This window comes from Aquila chrysaetos, chromosome 11 (assembly GCF_900496995.4).
Source record: "Aquila chrysaetos chrysaetos chromosome 11, bAquChr1.4, whole genome shotgun sequence".
Classification (NCBI taxonomy): Eukaryota; Metazoa; Chordata; class Aves; order Accipitriformes; family Accipitridae; genus Aquila; species Aquila chrysaetos.
Window position 1 is genome coordinate 31,564,089 of NC_044014.1, and position 19,365 is coordinate 31,583,453.

Genomic DNA, 19,365 nt, shown 5'->3' on the forward strand with positions numbered 1-19,365 from the left:
TGTTGCAACAGAACAAGTCAGTTTAATGTCAGACTGCTGCTAAAGAGCACCTGGCTTCCTTGTAGCGCCTAGTTGTACACTGTTCTAGTCCTGGAGTTAGGACTGAGTATTGCCTGGAGTTTCAATGAGCAAGGTAAAACCTCAGCTGTCAGTCACTGAGGTAGCTGCTCTTCTCTAACCTATGGGAGATCAGGTAGATCTCTAGTCTGCTGTTCCTGTCCTGCCAGTAGCAGGAGGATGCCAGCAGTATAGATTCTGTACACTCACTCAACTGGGCAAAACTGAGAATTCTGTCCTCTGGGAAATAACAGATATTTCACAAAGGTTTCATTTTGAACTGAGCCCCAAAGCAGGAAATGCATATACCTCCCCCCCCCCAAGAGAAACTCTGAAAAATGTAATCCCATTTGATTGGAACAATTTTCCTTTTCAGTTTAAAGCCATTATATTGTCTTTCACTGATTTTTTTTCATGTGACTGAACAACAGCTTCTCTGGTTGGCAAGGGACCAATAGTGTGCCTGTCTGCTGTGGGTCGGCCACAGAGGATGTTTGAGTGTTAAATTTGAACTCTCAGCCCAGCATGGAGGAAGAAGGAAAACCAAGCAAAGCTGGCAGTCATCTGACTTGATCTTCCAGAGATTATCAAAGGTGATGTGCCACCTCTGAACCCAGACAGGGGATTCCACTATGTTTTCAGCCTTTTGTTTGGTGGGATGCCCTGACTGAAAATGGACAGTAAGAGACAGTCACACATCATTCAAAACACCTGATAGAACATTAACAGCCACATGCTCAAGGAACAGAGACATAAATATGCACATGCTTTAGTTACACACATCAACATTTTAAGGGAGGGAACCGGGAAGATGCATTATGCATTCAAAAAGTGAAATTCATCTTTTTACAAAGACATTTTCACATTTAAAATATCTCTCCATTAACTATTCATCACCTATGACAATATTATTATTATTACACTGACATCGTCTGCTGAAGGGTGATGTGCAGAGATGTGCAGGTTGTTACACTCTCAACTTTTCAGCATGCACATGCCTTAATTTAACAATGGTATCTCTTTTCTTTGTAATATTCAAAATGATCACAAGATAATTATGAACACACAGGTCCTCGAGATCTTGAATTTAGTGTTCTCTTTCCCCCACACTGTTAGAAGTATCGAAGAGATTTTAAACCCAAAATCTGAGAAGTTTGTGTGAATGAAAAGACAGAGGTTAAATATGCCACTTTTAAAAAATAAAGTTCAAAGCAATTGGTTTCCACAATCAATTACACAAATAAAAGCTAGTAATCTTAGAACAGCCTAATCTTCCCTAATGGTAGCAGCAGTAGTGATTTAGGCTTTCACTTGTGGTATTTAAACAGTTTCAGTGATGTCTTTCAAGAGGTTTTAGTCACATTACACATACCAAGGCAAAACTTTCACCAAGTTAACAAGATTCCCATAACAATAAGAGAAAAGGGTACAGATTTTCAACTGCAGAGTTTTCTTTTTAACTCTGGAAGTAAACAGAAGACACTAGTGCTTGTAAGGGGTGCTGTGCTCCAGGACAAAGTGGCAGAGGTAAGTCCCTAGAGACAGCTGGAGCACCTCTGCAAAATGAATGGGATAGTTCTACTAAGCTGGAAAAGGATCAGGAAGAATAAATCCCAAAGCAAGATGAACAACACCCGGATAATGTGACTTCTGCTTTCTGTCCTGGTTAAACCACGACACTTTCTAAGACAATTGTAAGAGAATAATTATCAATGTAAATTTGCTAAAGTTTCATCACTCTAAAGGATTTACATGATTTGCATGACATCACACCCACACCTCATTGAAATCAACAGAGAATGCCAGATCAGTGTAAATTATATGCATTAAATATGATTTCAACTTTATGTATTCTACTACTTCTAACCTTCTCTTGTCAGTTTAAATTTGACATTTAACTAATATAATTATTTATCTTATGCTGAATTTAACCCAGTCTCCAGCAATTTCTGGACAACACTCAGTTCAGAGACAGAAAGTGGGAATTTAGAGACAATCTTCTGTCCTTAAAAAACTAACGATCAGAGCTGAGGACTCTGAACTTTGCTAAATAAAGCAGATCAATCACATTTTTAAATCAATCATTGCTTCTTGTTTGGGCAATATGTTTACTAAGGTAAAGTACTTTTTAGATCTTTTCCATGTCAGTATCTGATACCAACCTAAATTTGAATTTTAGTGTAGTGGGACTTTGGAAATTAATTTAATGTTGAGGCTAAAAATACACCACTAATAACACACCAAAAAAGGCTCAGAAAAGGCTCCCCAAATCCTGAAGGCATGAAGACTACTTAAAGAGTTAGGAGGAATTAAACCCAGACTGTAGAGACAAAAACATCTGAAAGCATTCACAAGAACCGAGCAAGCTCAGATGCTAACTCCATTTGCAGCATTAGAACATCATCAAGAAATGCCAAACACATAGTATGCTTAGAAGGGAGCACCGCTGGACACCAGTGGCAGCCGATGATGCTTGCCATACCAATAAGATTTTTTTAAATGTACTTCCACTTGCAAGTAGACACAGCAGGAACACAAGGGATCATGCTACCCCAGAAAACAAATCTTCACACATACAGCATAACACAAATACTTGGCACTGTATAGAAGTGATACTAACTTGGCAGCGGTGTTGGTTATGACCTAAAAGAAGAGAAAGAGAACAAACAACATCAAAACCAACCACACAGAAAAAGTCAATAGTTTTTAGAGTGCAAAGGGCAAAAGGTATTTACAAAAGCTTACTAAAGCTTTTTTCAGACCATCTACAAAAAAGAACAAAAAGTAAATGTATGCCTGAAAACCCCAACATGATTAAGAAAGGAAAAAACGTAGGGATTATAGTTGATCCACTAGGACTTAGTAGGGTACCATGGCATTTTGGCTGACCCTTGAACATGATTTTATTGCTGTGCATCCCTAAAAGTACTATTACCAAAGTGTAGGGGAAGAGGGGGGGAAAGAAGAAAGAAGCATTTGCAAAGTATATTCTCATCTCAAAATAGCAGATGAGTGGTAGAGATTATATTCTTCCCTCACATACTAAATATTCAGGGATGAAGTCTGTTCTCCTCAGGCTGCCCTCAGAGCTGGTATTGCAAGATTGATTTTTTTGTCTTTTACATGCTGGAGAATATCCAAAGAGTATATTGGTAGATGTTTTAAATCTAAAACTGAGGAAAATGCCTTTGTATTTAACAAACTATTGGCCTAAATCTGACTGTACCTACATTATGCCAACAGTGGTGTAAGCCAATTAATTTCAGAATGGTCATTCCTAACTTATTCCATGTGAAATGAAGAAAGTCCATGCATTATGTGGTTTTTTGGATATCCATATCAGGATATTTTATTCCATCTGGTATGTACACAGTATGAAAAAACATATGTTCATGCTACATCCTGCTTTGCTGCATAAACGAGAAGTGATGGTGGCTTGCACAGTAATTCCAAAGAAACACAATACAAAACTCAACGTAAGCCTTATGCAAGACAAAGCTGGGAGCAATGAACAGATAGTGAGCTCAGACTGTACTATTATATTATTTGCTAATAACTCTTTCTGTAGTTGCATGAATAGCATTAGTGGGCTATGACTTTTTTTTAACTTATTCTTTTCAAACCTTAGAATATCCATATTTTGCTCTTATATTCTTGAGTGAAGAGTAATTAATCATATTTTGCACAAAATAAAGAGGAAGAGAGTCCAGGATCGGTTAATAAACATTTCTTCTTATTTAGCTGCACAGAATGCTGTTGACAGAAGTGGGCAGTGAACCTTCCAGCTTGCTGTTGTAACATTTCTGGATCTGGCATTGATACAAAATACTGGACAGCAATGTTAGACTGTTGGAGTGACATTCAAAGTGGATTTGTCTCCTTGTGCTTTTGCCTTGCCGAACCTTTGATATTACTGCTTCTTTTTACATACAGTCCTTTTGCATTGGCTCATGCAGCTGCCTTTTTCATGATCAAAACCACTAATGAGACGAAGCTGCAGTAAGGGCTTTGCACTTCTGCATTTCCATGGAAAAGCAATGACAGATCACCTGCACTTACTGTTCTTCAGACTCTTGGATTTGAGAATATTCTTTTAACTTTATAAACCCTACATTAAGCCAAATATATCAGTCTGTTGCAGGAACCAGTAGAGATGTATTAGGAACAAGCTGTAGCCTGTAAGCACATAAGTGATCCTATATCCATTTTAGGTGTGTGCAGGATAGCTGGGCACTCACTTACAATGAAACATAGTTTAATAGTATCATTTTCTGAAGTGGACTCTGATGCCTGCTTCAATTTTCTAATCCAGGCCTCTGCCTTACACATAAAATAATATTTTAAAGGCAGAACTACCACCCCTAAAATACACCTTCATTAGAGGAACCACGTGTTTGCATATAAAAATATGTTCAAAGATAAAAATCATTATGTGCGCACACTAAGAACAGCTCAACAGCCACATGTCTCAGTAAAGATTTTTTAGATGTGAAGAGGCTACTATAGCTTCCCTCAAAAAGAGTAAAGCTTTACTTCTCCTTATGTTCAGTATGCGATGAGAAAATTCTCTCCAGTTCAGAGCCACACATTATTCTAGCTTGATTCTAAATACGGACATGTATGAAACACCCAACTTGCTGCTCACAGAGGTCACACAGTAAGAAGCTAGTAACCTAAGCCACCTGGCACGTACTTGTGGGACAGGTATTTACGGCCCTTGACCTACAATGTGAAAAATAACTTACACTGGAATGAAAGAGAACCACATGTTACAAGCTATGACTCACTCTTCGTATTTATTAATACTCCCCTTTCCAGAGCTTTCAGCACATCAAGTTCCACACTCTTAACAGGCCACCTCTATTTTTCACCCTAGGCCAGGGTGATAAAGCTTTAATGTAAAAATGAAACAGAGAAACAGATGCTTTGTTATTCTTTGTAGATCAGGGAAATAATCTCAAAATTAATTTTTGCTTTCTGATAGGATTTTCCAAAGGGTTTAGCTAAACCTCTAACAGCAATTCACACAATTAAGTTTAAACGATTTGGTGGAAAGGACACCAAATTGAAATATGAAATATACCTTAAGATCAACCCCCAAACCTGAATTTTCTTATAGCTTTTACCATACTGCTATGTGCATGTTCATGAATGCATTATAAGTTCACAGTTTGGGAGCACCATAATTTCCCAACCTTTACGCAGCATCTCATGTTGTACTATATGATAAGAATGTCCACAATGAAGTCAAGAGCTGATTTTGCAGAGCTTACAGTGCTTTCCTTGTGCACTCTTTCACATATATCCACAATGAGACTGAGACTATCATGGATGATACCAAGCCCCAAGGTAGTTACAGATCCCATGTTACTCTCCACAGAGCAGTAGGAGAGATGCCTCTCACTTCATGGGTAACACTCAAGTGGAAGTGGGAATGACAGGATTATTGAAGTCTGAATTTTCTCTGCATGTAAACAGATATACAATTCTCTAAATCTCAGAGGAATTACCTGAAAAGACACAGGTACTTAGTAGCTCTGGGCTCTTTCATCCTTTCAGATTGTTCTTGGGCTGCAGGATAAAGGCTGAATTTTTTAAGCAGAACATTTAGAAGATTTCTCATAAATGTTCTTATTTGTTCATCAGTGCTACAGATATTACAGGCAGATAGACAGCAATTCCCTAAAATTTTGTTCAAACTAAAAAAAAAAAAAAAAAAACAAACTCAGATGGTTGTTCTAAGGTAGAACCTTGCTTTCTAATTCAGTGCACTGCCACTGGCATGCACTAACATGGGTACATATAAAGCAGACATAAAACACAGAAAAGTGCAGAGTGAAGACAGTGAAGTGTTTTCTGCACCCCAACAATCACTGTCATATTATGTAGTCCTATCACAATGCCCTCTGGAATCAATAGACTGGTTCACATTGACTTTGGTGAGTGATGGATGCAGCTGTGTTGTAATTTTGATAACAAAAAATAGTCAAAATGCTGAGCCATCAAAAATACAGCCCCTTTATCCTCACCCTTGCAGATCTTAAGGAGGGTTGTGGAGACAGTGAAAGAAAGACAGGGAGATATACTCCCAGGAAACTCTGCATATTGAAATAAGACAAGGATTAGTTTTCCGCAAGAAAACTGTTAGAGAGAAGCATTCTGAGGTTTATTTTGCTGATCTTGCTTACTAACTGAAATTATTTTCTTTTAAACAGTAATTGCCTTTCTTAATTATCCAGTATGAGAAGGGAGGATAGGATTTTTTCAGATAAGTTAATTAGGATTGTTAATGCCAAGTGCTCAAGAGAGTTACAATGAATCATCTAAACTGCTTGAACCATCTAGAACATGTATATATGCTCTTTTATAAGGATAAAATATCCTTACTTTGCTACAACTTAAAACCCCTTGGTTTTACTCTTGCAAAGAGCTCCCACAATGGGATATAAAGTACTTGAAAATATGCATTTGCTATCAGACCTCGAGTGGATTGTCTGAATTTTCTGTTTTTCCTCATATAGCCACGTCCCTAGTGTCGAAACTACACTTTTTCCTATGTTCATAATAAGAAATTTATCTTCATTTTAAATAAACACAAATAAAAAAATTACAGGTTTGTTTGCAAATTAATACATGAAGGCAGAAAAATTAGGAAAATCTGCTTCTCATTGCTTTTCCTCGTGTGTTGTGGTCCAAGCTCCTCACTTCACAAACCTACTTATAAAACACTTGATCTGCAATACAGTAACACTGAAAACCTTGACAACATGGGATCAAACTATCTGGGTAGTATCTAGAGATCATTCCTTGTTACATACAAGTTAAGAGCAAAGCTAACATGAGACAGACCATGTTCAAACCAAAGGATTCAAAATATTGCAATTTTGACTCATTTTGCATAGGAAAGCCAATACGTTAAGGCAGGAATTACAGCGGAAGACTCCAGCAGACTAGCATGTCAGATTTGCTGGTGAAAGCAATTTCTCTTCAGGAAAGTGCCAAAGATCAGATCTGTTTTATAGCAGCTTCTATAATGGCTGACAGTGATACTTGGTTCTGTGAGACTACATGCATTAGTTAAATCGCTAAATGCCAGAACCCTGAGATCATCACAGTTACTTCAGTCATAGTGTTCCTCTTCATGCTCTGGTGACTATTGTCAATCCATATTGCAATTCAGATACCAAAGACCAAGAGTTATTCTGTAATGGTACTGCATATATGTTTTGGGGGGTACTGGAAAATTTAATGATTGTTCCAGACCTTAATCATGATTACCAGACAAATGCACAATAGGGTAGGTATTATTACATTCATTTTTCAGCAAATTCATTACTTAATTGAAATATTAAATATTTTACCAGGTTACCTACCCTCTAGGAAGTCCACCTTCCGAAGCCCTTCGGTTGAGACTTAACTTATGCATCTCAGCCATTTCCCTTAGAGTCTCTGCTGAGTAAAGGCCAATAGGGTTGTTATACTGCCTTGCAGGGCTCAGCTGGTGTATAGGACTATTGCCATCAGTCAATACAGGGCTTAGTTTTGAACCTAGATTACTCTTTGCAGGTGACATGTCAGGAGTCACAGACTGAGAGGACATGGAAGATCTAACTGTGGTAGTCTTTAAGTAGGCAGAGCTATTTGAAAAGCTGATCTCTTGCTTGTTGAGGTAGCCTGAAAACGTTCCATTGGTTGCTAACATACTACCCATAGGCCCAGTCGCCGTGTTAGTTAGAGGACTGAAGGTTGTTCTGTTGCCATTGATTTCCCAAGCAGGTTCCTGTAGTAGCAAACATGCAGGCCAAGAAAAGAAAAAAAGAAAAGAGCAATCATAGAACACATGCAAAAATAACATATCTGCATTTACTGCTTTCTAAACATATTGATAAACTTGCAATAAATAGACTGGGGCCAAAGCATCCAACCTTTCAGGGAAGACTTTCAACAAAGAAACGCATTGTTTCAAAATAAGGGAAGCAAAACATATTCAGGCATTTTTTAACTGGGTTTTAGTTGAAATTAACAAATAAAGCCTAACATTAAAAAAGCATTTTCTACTAGTCAACCTCATAGCAATAATTTTATATAAAGCCAACACTGTCGATTAATTTACAGGATAATTAAGAAATCTTAAAATAAAGTCTTGAGGTCAGAATAATTTGAGATAATATGCAAACAAAAAAGTCAATGCCATTGTTATAAAAACATAATCATTCTAAACCACACCATTCTATTTTCCATGAGTACACTTCAAGTTATTGAAGCCCACACATTGCATTGCTTTCATAGGCTCTGGTTCATGCTAATTAGGCCATGCAGCATGATTAGCAGATAGACCAACAGGACTTGAGAACAGGTACTGCTCAACAGATAGGATGCTTCTATTCTGATCATTTCTGCATAATTTCCACTTGAAGGAATGTGTGCCTGAGTATGTAGATGATGAGTGTATGATCCTACAGTCATGTCCCAGACAATATTCCTAACTAGGACAGCAGGATGTACTGTCTTAGTCGAAGTCACAGAAATCTCTCCTACAATAGCTATACCCTGCTGGTGCTCAAATTAGAAACATTCTACCAGAACCTCATCTTGGAAAAACACAGTACTATGCTTCAGTTTCATAAATGATTTGCTATTAATGCAGCTTAGTGAAACCAAAATAAAAGGTAATATCAAAAAAGAAAAATACTGCTTTTTCAGCAACACAGTGCTGGAAATAAGTTGTCGCATGAGTTCCAAGGAAGTTTCATGTAAAACTTCTGTGCTCATGTTGCTTACAACACCCTATCACTGCTTCAAGCTCATTCTGGTGCAACACCATCTAAATCCCTAGGACTGGAGGGTACTCAGCACTTTGTGGGAAGCACAGAGCACCCTTAGGGTTAAATTACCTCATTTCCTTCTAGCTACTGGCAGCATGTAGTGACCACAGCTCTGTACTTTTTGGAAGCCTGCCTACCTGCAGTATGGACAATTTTACCAAAGAGGAATACAAACTTCACTTTCAGATGGGCATTTTATACCTTTACTCTCAGTTTTCTTATTCTTTAACTTCTAAAGGCTCAGTGACTGGAACATGAATAGCAAGATTCCAATATTGATTAACATCTCTTTAATGTTTGCCTTTTGAACGTAGCATCCTGAGTGCTGGAACTCATTAGCACACGTTTTAAAGTAACGAATTATATAGTTTCAAAAGCTGTTTTATTCATCACTTTTGTTTGTCTGTAATTACGTGCTTTGGTTAAAAAAATCTATAGCTGAGGTACCCAACAAACTATTTGAATGCTTGACAATTTACAGATTTCTCTAGAGCCATAATATTAATTTGTAGTTTATCTCAGAAGCTCCTGGCTCCAGCCTAACCTGGGCTACATTGCTTTTGCTGCAGGAGAAGGATCACTTCAACCTCTCCCGCTGGACCTAGATACACTGCCGCCATAACTGGTACCCAGATGCTGTGATGCTCACAGTTAAGAGGCCCACCAGTAATGCTGGCAGCACACTGCAGTCCAGCTCTGGGGGACAGGGACAGGGACAGGCAGGGGACATTATCCTGAAGAAGGGATGGAGCCCACAGTCTGCCCTCAGTGAAAGCCAGTATAAGAGCAGATGGTGGCCTGCAGTGACATTTTGCCTCATGTGGGCTGGCACTGCTTCAATCGCCATCTTTCACACCTTACATGCATCTCCTCCACAGCCTTGCATGAAACATAGGCCTGAGAATAATTTGGCCTCTGATTTTCTACTTTTGCTAGTATTGGTTATCATTAATGTCATTTACTGATTTTGATAGTAAGGTTCACCAGAAAGATAAATATTTTATATTCTCCTCTTGGATTTTTCTATATTGCATACTTAAGTTTAGGGAGATTACATTTGAAAAATCAAGATAATATGGCCTGATTAATTAAAATTAATTGCAAAAAAACCGCTAAAGGTCTAAGGATATAATTAATCATAACATTAAATACATTTAAGATGTTTTGAATCAAAAATGTAAGGCAGATAAAATGAACTGAGAACATTTTCTTAGCAATAAACAGGAAGAGATTCTAGCTGGCATTAATAGCTGCCTGAGGCTATAGAAACAGATAATCCCAAAAGCATTTTTCAGACTATGCCTTTTTAAATAAATACATTTGAATTACATACTTCAGTCATTATACCCTGACATAGAAAACAGCAAACAACCAACCTTTCAGTGGCCTACTGCAAGCTTCCAAGTACCATTAAACAAACAGAAAACAGGGATTCTCTCTAAAAATGTGTTGTAAAAGAGGCACAAACGCACAAGGCCGTGTTCATAAATTAAGTCACCACTTGTGCAAATGAGTTTTGCATGCTAGCAGAGAGGGACAAAACAAATATTAAAAAAAAAAATACAGAGGCAATAGCGAAGAAAAAGGATATGCCAGAGTTATATTTGTTTGTTACCCTGAAAACTCTGTGGCTTTTCTCCAAGCTAACCGCGGGTTTCCTTTCTAAACCCCGTAATAAAAGGACATGCAAGGAGATCTGATTATAAAGAATCAGTTTCAACTGCTAATGAGAGAAATGCCAGATATTTCCTTAATTCTAATGCATTTTCAAAGTTTTGGTGTTACTGGACACTAACAGTAGGCAAAGGGAAGATCATAGGACCACCATAAGAAATGATGGTTGATGATTTTGCTCACTTCTATGACATGAATGGAGTTTTGGTTTCACTCCTCAAACAATTTCTAGCTGGAATACCAGCATGCTGGTAACTTAACACTAGAATTCCTAGGAGCCCAGCAGTGCCAGGGTAGCATTCTCCATTTTGACTTAATATTCATGGTAGTTTTAAGGTAGTCATTTTCCCTGTGTTCAGTGGGGAAAGGGATGAAACAGGAAGTGTCCAAGAGAGCAGCTGTGTAACTTCTTCCAAAGAATTACTGCCCGATAATCAGTTTATTTAGCTCTTTCCTTTTGTGATTGACAAAGAATCTCTCATTCAGTTTATTCCTGGTAGGATATTTTAGAATTTTTTTTCTCCAGTTCAGTGGCAAAACCAGACCAATGCAGTATTTCTGAAACCATTTCTGAATGCGAAGGTCAAATTTCTAATACTGAGCAGCAGCACGGCTTTTAGCATTACCTCACATGAAATGCAGCCAACAGTAACAAATGTCCCCCTGCTTCCCATCTCTCTCATCCCATTCTGTTTCAGTCTCTGTGGCTGGAAAAGCAAACAAACGTTTCAAACTGTGTAAGTCTGATGCTACCCCTCAGTCGACCAGAAGAGGAGGCTCTGACACTGAGCAATGGGCTTCTTCCCTCGAGAAAGATGCTGTGATCCTGCAGCAATCTCTTACTACGAAGGGAAAACTGCGTTTTAATTTCCCAGTGTAATGTCTGTGAATTGAGCTTAAAACTGATAAATGTAGAGGAGTCTCAAACATTTGGGAACAGAGGGAAGCTATGAATCAGCTCAATTTCCATTCTGAAATATTATTATTCTTTTCTTTATAAATATTCAATTTCTACGCAAGGCAAATGCTCCTTGTTATATATCAGAGAAGTGAGAAACAAATTTATATTGGAAGACACAATACCAGTTTTTCAGGTCCTCTTCCTTTGACAGACCACATTCTATTTATCTATTGCTATGACCGTACAGTCTTTATTCACCTTTGCACTTCTGGGAGAACAATTTTAACACTATACTAATGAATTTGACTTCCCAACATGACCAAGAAGCTGGTGTTGCTTTAAACTTCTTATAGAAAGAAGGAAATGGCACCATGGCATTAAATGACTCTGATCAAAGACATCCAACAAATAGTTTTTGGCTCAGCCATCTCTTCCATCCTATGCTTTACTTAAAAAGTCAATCGCCTATTCATCTATTTTCTCTTAGCCACATAGGCTCCCAAGTTTGGCAGAAATCATAAGCATTATGAGATCTTCACTGGGACTCTGAAATAAGTGTGTTCAGTACTGTTTCATAAACAGGACAACGCATAGCCATATTATTAAAATGTAAAGAGGCTGTCTTAATACCTTTATGCAAGGGGACAAATGTTCAAGCTATGCTTAGCCTTAAAGCTTCAGCTTGAACATTTTGAACTGGGTGGAGCTGAATCTTCACCGGTGTTGTGCCCCTCCTGAAAAGCTGCAGGAACTCACTGATGGATGATGGCTTAGTTTCAATGCTTGAACTCATGCTTACTCTTCTTGTTATTTGAATGCTTTCAGCATTAGTTATGCCCTTTCTTCCAGCTATGCCACACCTGTGCAAAAGACTTGACTAAATCTTTTGACTAAATAAAAAAGATTTGACTAAACTAAATGAAAATTGTTTCAAGTTGGAGATTAATGTCATATAAGGAAAGAGTGAAACTGTGAATCAGTCAAACTTTTGTTTCCAATAATAGCCCTACAGCTCAGTTGACACCATACTTATGGTTGCAGAACCTGTATCATCCATAACATTGATAAGCTCCAGAAAGTAAGGAGAGAATATATGTTACTTGTGGAAAGTAGAAAAATTTCTATTATGGCGAAGAACTCCAGGGTTTTTATACCTTTCTTACATCTTTGTAAAATAATGCATGCTTATTTATCTAAAACACAAAAAAAAATGACCATAGCAGTCAAAGAAGAAATACATGCTTGAAAATTAGTGGAAGCTGCAATCAGATCAGCAATAATGTACAAGAGAATCTATGGTTTTTAAACTAGACACTGAACTTGCACATGCAGATTTTTCAGCTAACATTGACATGCCTTAACCTTGACTCAGAGAAAGGTGAGAAAAACTTCTCTCGATGTTTGAGGACAACACTGTCGTGACTGTCTTGTAATGTAGTTTTTGCTGTCTTTTGAAATGCAATCGAATTCATTTCATGTGAACCATCAGAGTCTAAACACTGTCAAGCAGTGATGTGGAGGTGACAGCTTCTGCCTACGTGTCACGGAATTCTTCATTTCTACAGTGATACTGTTACTAGAAATAGTAAAGGGACAAGCAAAGAAACCTTGATTTTGAAAGCATATTTACTGTAACATACCTTATTGCAACATCCCCGTCCCACTGTTTCTATCAGTAAAGACTTTTTATTCTGGATTTTGAGACTTTTCCAATGGTTCAATGCCTCCATTCCCTTCCAAACCACCCTCAGAGAAGAATTTTTCTCAGGTAGAAATTACTGTTGTCTACTCGTGTATACTAGTGACACAAATGTCACTCCTCTTGACCTGCAAAGGGCCCCCCATTCCAGCACTCTACTGCTACCTCTTCCCCCGAGCCAAAGACCCTACACCTAAGACGACCTTTCTGAATACTGCTAGATACCCTGTTTCCCACCATACCTTCTCCTAGATGCCACCCCTTTCCTCCAGAAAGGTTCCAGTAAATGTCTTTTCCAGCTGCAAGTACTGCCTGTAACCCATTCAGAATAGGCTGCCTCCAACAGCTCCTATAAACCTTTCCTAAGCACTGATGCACAGAATGCTCAAGTGTGAGAAAACGTTGTCCTGAAAAAGGATTGAGTCCTTTGATCCTCATCTCTCTCTGAAGGGTTAAAATAGGAAATATAAAGTGACTTTATAGCTTTCATGCCAAAGGCACTTTTAGGACCTTTAAAAAAACCCTACAGTGTGTGGAGTTAAATTTTCTATAGGGTAGATAGTTAAGGGAGAAAAATGTTTTGTATGGTAAACAGCTTTGAATAACTATGGCAGTAATTTTGAAATTGACACTTGCCAGGGAAGAAACGCACCTAACACAGAGTCATGAATATCTGACGTATAAACGTTTTTATGTGCCTGTGGTGGAAGTAGGCAAATTTGTCATACCTGCACAGGTGCTACTGAGGGTCCCAAAAGATAGTTCTCAGTCTTGTGTTGGTGAATAACTCTGAAGAGACATGTCTACTTGCTGCCTTGAAAACTAACAGCATTCTGTGTAGTTCTTGAGGGCAAATGAGTACTCTCTCCCCCTTCCTGTCCCTATTACTTTGCTGGTGCAGTCGAACACCAATCTAACTAAATGATCCATCGTTTTTGTTCTAGGAATGTCACAGTACTATTTGGTGACTCTTCCAATAACTTTCTCCAAGATAACTTTTATAAAACCATGATATAAACAGAAACAACTCTGAGCAAGATAAATTCTTAATTTCATCTTCCCTTGCCAAAAAGTTTACAAGATCCAGAGCAAAATAACATTATTTCTGTCTCAACCAATAAATGGCCAGACAGGTTCATTTCAAATTTGACAAAATAAAATTGAATCAAATTATTCTTCCCAAGTGCGTTCTCTTCTGTTAGTGTAAACATATTTGCAGTGGTTACAGGGATGATGTTACCTTCCGAGCTTTGAATTTGGAAAGCATGGTGTTTATAAAAATTACTTAAAATTGATCTATGGAAGTCAGAACTGCCAAAACCAGTAGAACATCACCTAATTCCCCACACATTTTGATCTTCAGTGTTTCTTATTTATACTACATGCTAGAGATGAAACTGGCACTCACAGAAGGGATAAAGTTGAAGAAATGGAGATTTTACCTCCTCTCCATTTACCTAATTAAATGCGTCAGCAATACAAATGTTCTACCCAGTTCTTGAGCCTAAGGATATATACCATCTTTCAGCTATCCTTGCTCCTCAGTGCCTCCAAAGATACAGGTGATGAGTTGCCAGGTACGGTCAATGGATGCTGTTTATTCTAATGTGAACGTTTATTTTATGGAAGATGACAAGCTTTGACAACAGAAACCAAGCCATCCATTTCCTCTGCCACTTGCTGTTATTCATTAAATTGACTTATCCTCTTTATTTTTATTCTCATGTCTTTTGAATAATGTGACAAGAATGCAATATGATGCAAGCTTTCAAATGCCCTAATGCCCTCTTTCCAAATCAGTGTCTTTTCAGTTGTAGTCAGGATTTGGATACACTGAGGCACAGCCTAATGGTTTTTCCCCAAGATTCTACAAAAGCGAATGTATATTTTGAGAAGCTTTGGTAGCCTCTTGCAGCCTAGATAAAAATAAACTGCTCAGAATGGGTTAGACCAGATCCCATCAGAGGATAGCTGGATGCTTTGGTTCTGCTAATCAGAAATTAGCAAAATACAGACCACTAATACATTGCATTGTGGCAGTTTTGCTGCCTGTGCATTCATTCAATGTTTACTTATTTGGGGTGGCAAAAGCTATTTGCTGTAGTAAGTATTTACCTTCACCACAGTAGATAAAAATGGTATTAACTTTGGCTGAGAAGAAATGTGTCACATACCTTCTGGTGGGGAATTACAGCCCTGGGAGAGTCAATTCTGGGTGCTGTGGTTGAAACTGGCACTGGACGTTTAGATCTGCAGACAAAAAAAAAAAAAAAAAAAATTAGCAATGTGGACCCCTATTTTTCAGCTCTAATTTCATGAAAAAATGCTGCTTCATCAGGAGTGAAAGCTAAGCATAGCCTAGACCTTTTCTAGTGATCATCATGCTTCTTCTACATTCTCATTTATAAAGGTCTTCTTAAATGTGAGAAAAAGTTCAATATAATTTCTCTGAATGATGAAAAGCCACCAGTTACAGAAGCAGCCCTACTTGGGAGATCATCCGTTTTCCAGTACCCTGTGACGAACTGCATTTTCATAGATGACAATCAGCCACAACTAGACAAATTCAGGTTTGGGCAGCACTCTCGAAAAAGGGACTTAGAAGTGTTTTAAAATGCAGAGACTAAACTTTAGTTTAGCATCTCAAGATCAACTCCTCAAAAGATTATTACTTAATAGCTTAAACTGTATAGCAACTGCCATAATTTAAACCTCTCTGCAGGAAGAAACATGGGCTTCATTTCAGACAATTTAGTTTCAAAAAGGGCAGGTCACTACTGGATTAACCACACTCCACTCCAAATGCCTACCTTTCACCTGTATTTAACAAATATACATACATGATAATTTAAAAAACAAAACCAAACCCAACTAAAATGCTTTCAAAACACACAGTTTGCCCTTTCATTGGAACATAACAAAGAAAGCACCATGACAAATGCTAACTGAAGCACCCTAGAATGTTCAGGTAAGCGAAGATGTGTTTGTGGGAGGTGTTGCGAGAACCTGCATAGTGTTGAACATCCCCCTGAAATCTTTCCAGTACACATGGTTTCACCAGAGAAAATGAAATGAAAAATGTAAAAATAGTAAAAAGAATCAGAATTATACAAGTAATATCCTATTGCCAACCTACAGATCAGGATTATGCCTGGAATTTTCATCTTTAAAAAGTGCATTTCAAAATTAGGACAAGTACAAATATGAAATAAAAATACTTAAAAGCATACAAATCAAGTAGAAGTGACTGGGACATTCGGAATTGTTTGCTTTAGACAGGAGATGAATAAGGGAAGACATTACAGAGGCTTAAAAAATAATGAATGTTAGAAAAAGGGAAATAAAGCTATGTTCCTGGACATTAAGTGAAATTGAAAAGTCAACACATATAAAATTGATAAAGGCAAACATTTTTTCCTAGAGTACTTGATTAACCTGAGGTCAAACTCATTGTTACAAGACATCATTGAGACTATGAGAACAGCAGGATATCAGAAAGGATTAGATATTTATACTTACAACAAAAAAACCCAACAGCTGCTTTAGATTGGGTAAAAATAAGTAGCCATACAGATTTTCATTTATCATGGCACAACTTAAAAAACTGACAGTGGAAGACCTTCTGTGCTAGGTTCATTATTTCCTTACTGAGGGCTGTGTTGCACTTTTCCTCTGAAATACTCACCAGTGGCATCTATCAGAGACAGAAAGCTGAGCTAGACAAAAACTGGGCTCATCCATAGTGGCAATCCCTGCATTAATACCTAACTTCACATTGAGCTACGTATTTAGCTTTAGCTGCCACACATGAAGTATTTCCATAAGCAGGAGTAAACAAACAAGCAAAAACCCTAGGAAAAAGGAGTAATCCTTACAGAAACTGGAAGATTTCCATATAGAAGATATGAAAATTATGCTACTTTGAGAGCCGAAAACAAAGGTGATGTGATAGATTCCTACCTCACCACGAGATTCTATGAAGTGAACACAGTTTGAGGAGACAATGAAAAGTGGCATTTTGTTAAACAATAGGTAATTAACCTGTTAAATTCACTGACAAAGCATTCCTGAAACAAGAGGCTAGAAAATTGTAAAAGGCACTAACGTTGATACTTACAGCTGGAATATATCACAATATACTCCCTAAGACATAATTATCTGAGAAATATATACCTTCAAGTTCTAAGAACAAGAGCTCATCACTAAGTGCCTAGAACAAACTTTCCTCAGGTGAGTTACTACCTGATCTTCCCTCAGGAGTGAGTGCTGTACCCTTCCTCCAAGCATTTTAGCTTAAAAAGAGAAACAATAAATCATATTCATGAGACATGCACATGTACCATGAAAGACATCACAAAAGAGAAAGTAAAAAAAAAAAATTTAAAACAATCAGCTGCAGCCCAGAACACAGTCAGAGTTGCTGAAAATTGACTGCGACAATTTATGAACAGACAAAGATTTAGGGGGAGATTCCGATTCTCCTTCCATTGGTGTCATTTCTGGGAAGACCCAGGTATTTCTGTGAAGTTACATGGGGGGACCTGGGCATACTCAAGACCACAGCTGGAGAGAGCACACACTAAGTGTCCCCTCTGCTCTGCTCACATGAATCATGAATTATCATGAATTTTAGTGCCAAAGTTGCTCAGCACTGTAAACGACGTTTGTCATGTACAGAGGTATAGCAGACAACCACATACTGCATGTTTGATGCATAACTGGAAAATACTTGTATTTGCAGCAAAGGAATTTATTTACCAAACTACTCCATCACTTCTGTTGTTTATTGTATGTCTGTTTTTCCTCATTCATTACCTAACCACAGAAGATGATGTTAAAAATCTGTATTTCTTCCACATTACTGATAAGCTACATCTGTCATTCACAATGCTATCCAACCAAGATTTTTATTTCACACTGAGCTTGAGGTTTCAAGATGTTACTTTAAAACAATAAGGTTCCTACATGACTCTGCCCTGGATGTTTGTAGCTTTGATATTTAAAAAAAAGAATGATGAGGCTTGCTAGATTTAGCAGAGGCTTGCACCAGGGAAAAGGGCAGAAGAGGTGAAGTCAATTTGTGGAATGAAAATGTATGCACTTACAGAACAAAGTGATTATTTACATAAGAGCCATTACTCCTCTGGGAAAAACATCTGCAAGTTCAGGACATTTTTTTTGCTCCCTCTTTTGCTAGATGAATCAAATCCTGTAGCAACACAAGTTTGCTGATCAAGTGATGATGGTGCTGTTGTAAACGTGTTTGTCCAGGTTTACATTTTAATCCACTCATTGCAAAATTATTTTATTCCAAACACTCAGGGAGTGTACTTGCTTAGTAGGGCTCTGAAGAGGATGAAAGTCCAAATTTCACAAATGACTGTGATAATTTTAGATTTGATGTTGAAATGTTCCATCAAGATTGTTTTTCTGAAGCAATTAATTTGATTTCAACTTGTAGACATTTTCTTCTATATTTTCAAATTTAAAAATGGAAACAAAAAAACTCATTTCAAAATGAAAACTCAAAACAGTTTTAATGATGACCAAGTACATCATTCTGGTATTTTTTTAATTGTCCTCCTTTCCACAGATACACTTCCCCTCTCCCTTAATACTGGTTCTCTTTGTTAATGAAGTTCAAAACCAAGGTGGATGCAGTTTTTCAATGCAGTTCAATTTAGATAGCAATTTCTACTTGTTCCCACCTACCTAAATATATCTTTAATTGAAGAGCACTTGACTTCAAACCTGGTGTCTCTGAACTCATGACAAAGGTTCATTAGGAGTCAACTGCACTAAGAGAAGCTGCCTGCCTAAGGAAGGGCTGCAAAAGAGCTCTGTAATGCACTATCAGTTTAACCTGTGTCCTCGGGGGAGCACAATACTGTAGTTGCAGAGAGGTGACATGATCTATGAGATAATAGCACTTTTTCATCTTCATGTGGCTTTTTTATATTTCGTATCTTCACCTGACAGTGTCTATCTTCTCTCTTCTAATTCTCAGGACAGCTAAAATCAACATTTCTTTTCTTACAGTAAGTTTTTGCTTTCATTTTATTACACGAGCACTTATTTATACCTTGTTGAGCATCTTAATAATTGTATCTTAATATTTCAACCGCTAGAAAATGAAAAGGGGTCAAGTGCATGGAAAGGTAATAAAACAGATTAGATTAGGGTTAGAAATGCTTAGAAAACATTTTACA

At 37.7% G+C, this 19,365-nt stretch overlaps 1 protein-coding gene across 9 annotated transcripts in view; it reads right to left on the reverse strand.

Moving 5' to 3' along the window:
* LDB3 (LIM domain binding 3) overlaps positions 1 to 19,365 on the reverse strand; it is a 130,213-nt gene that overhangs the window by 59,056 nt on the left and 51,792 nt on the right. For 7 of the 9 annotated variants that reach the window (XM_030031016.2, XM_030031022.2, XM_030031021.2 and 4 more), the window contains exons 4-5: positions 15,331 to 15,406; positions 7,431 to 7,837 (exon numbers count right to left, since the gene is read on the reverse strand). In XM_030031016.2, the coding sequence (XP_029886876.1) occupies positions 7,431 to 7,837; positions 15,331 to 15,406 (483 nt within the window). Of the gene's footprint in view, positions 1 to 2,677; positions 2,701 to 7,430; positions 7,838 to 15,330; positions 15,407 to 19,365 lie in introns of all 9 variants that reach the window. The other 2 variants (XM_030031020.2, XM_030031023.1) reach the window with 1 other exon arrangement.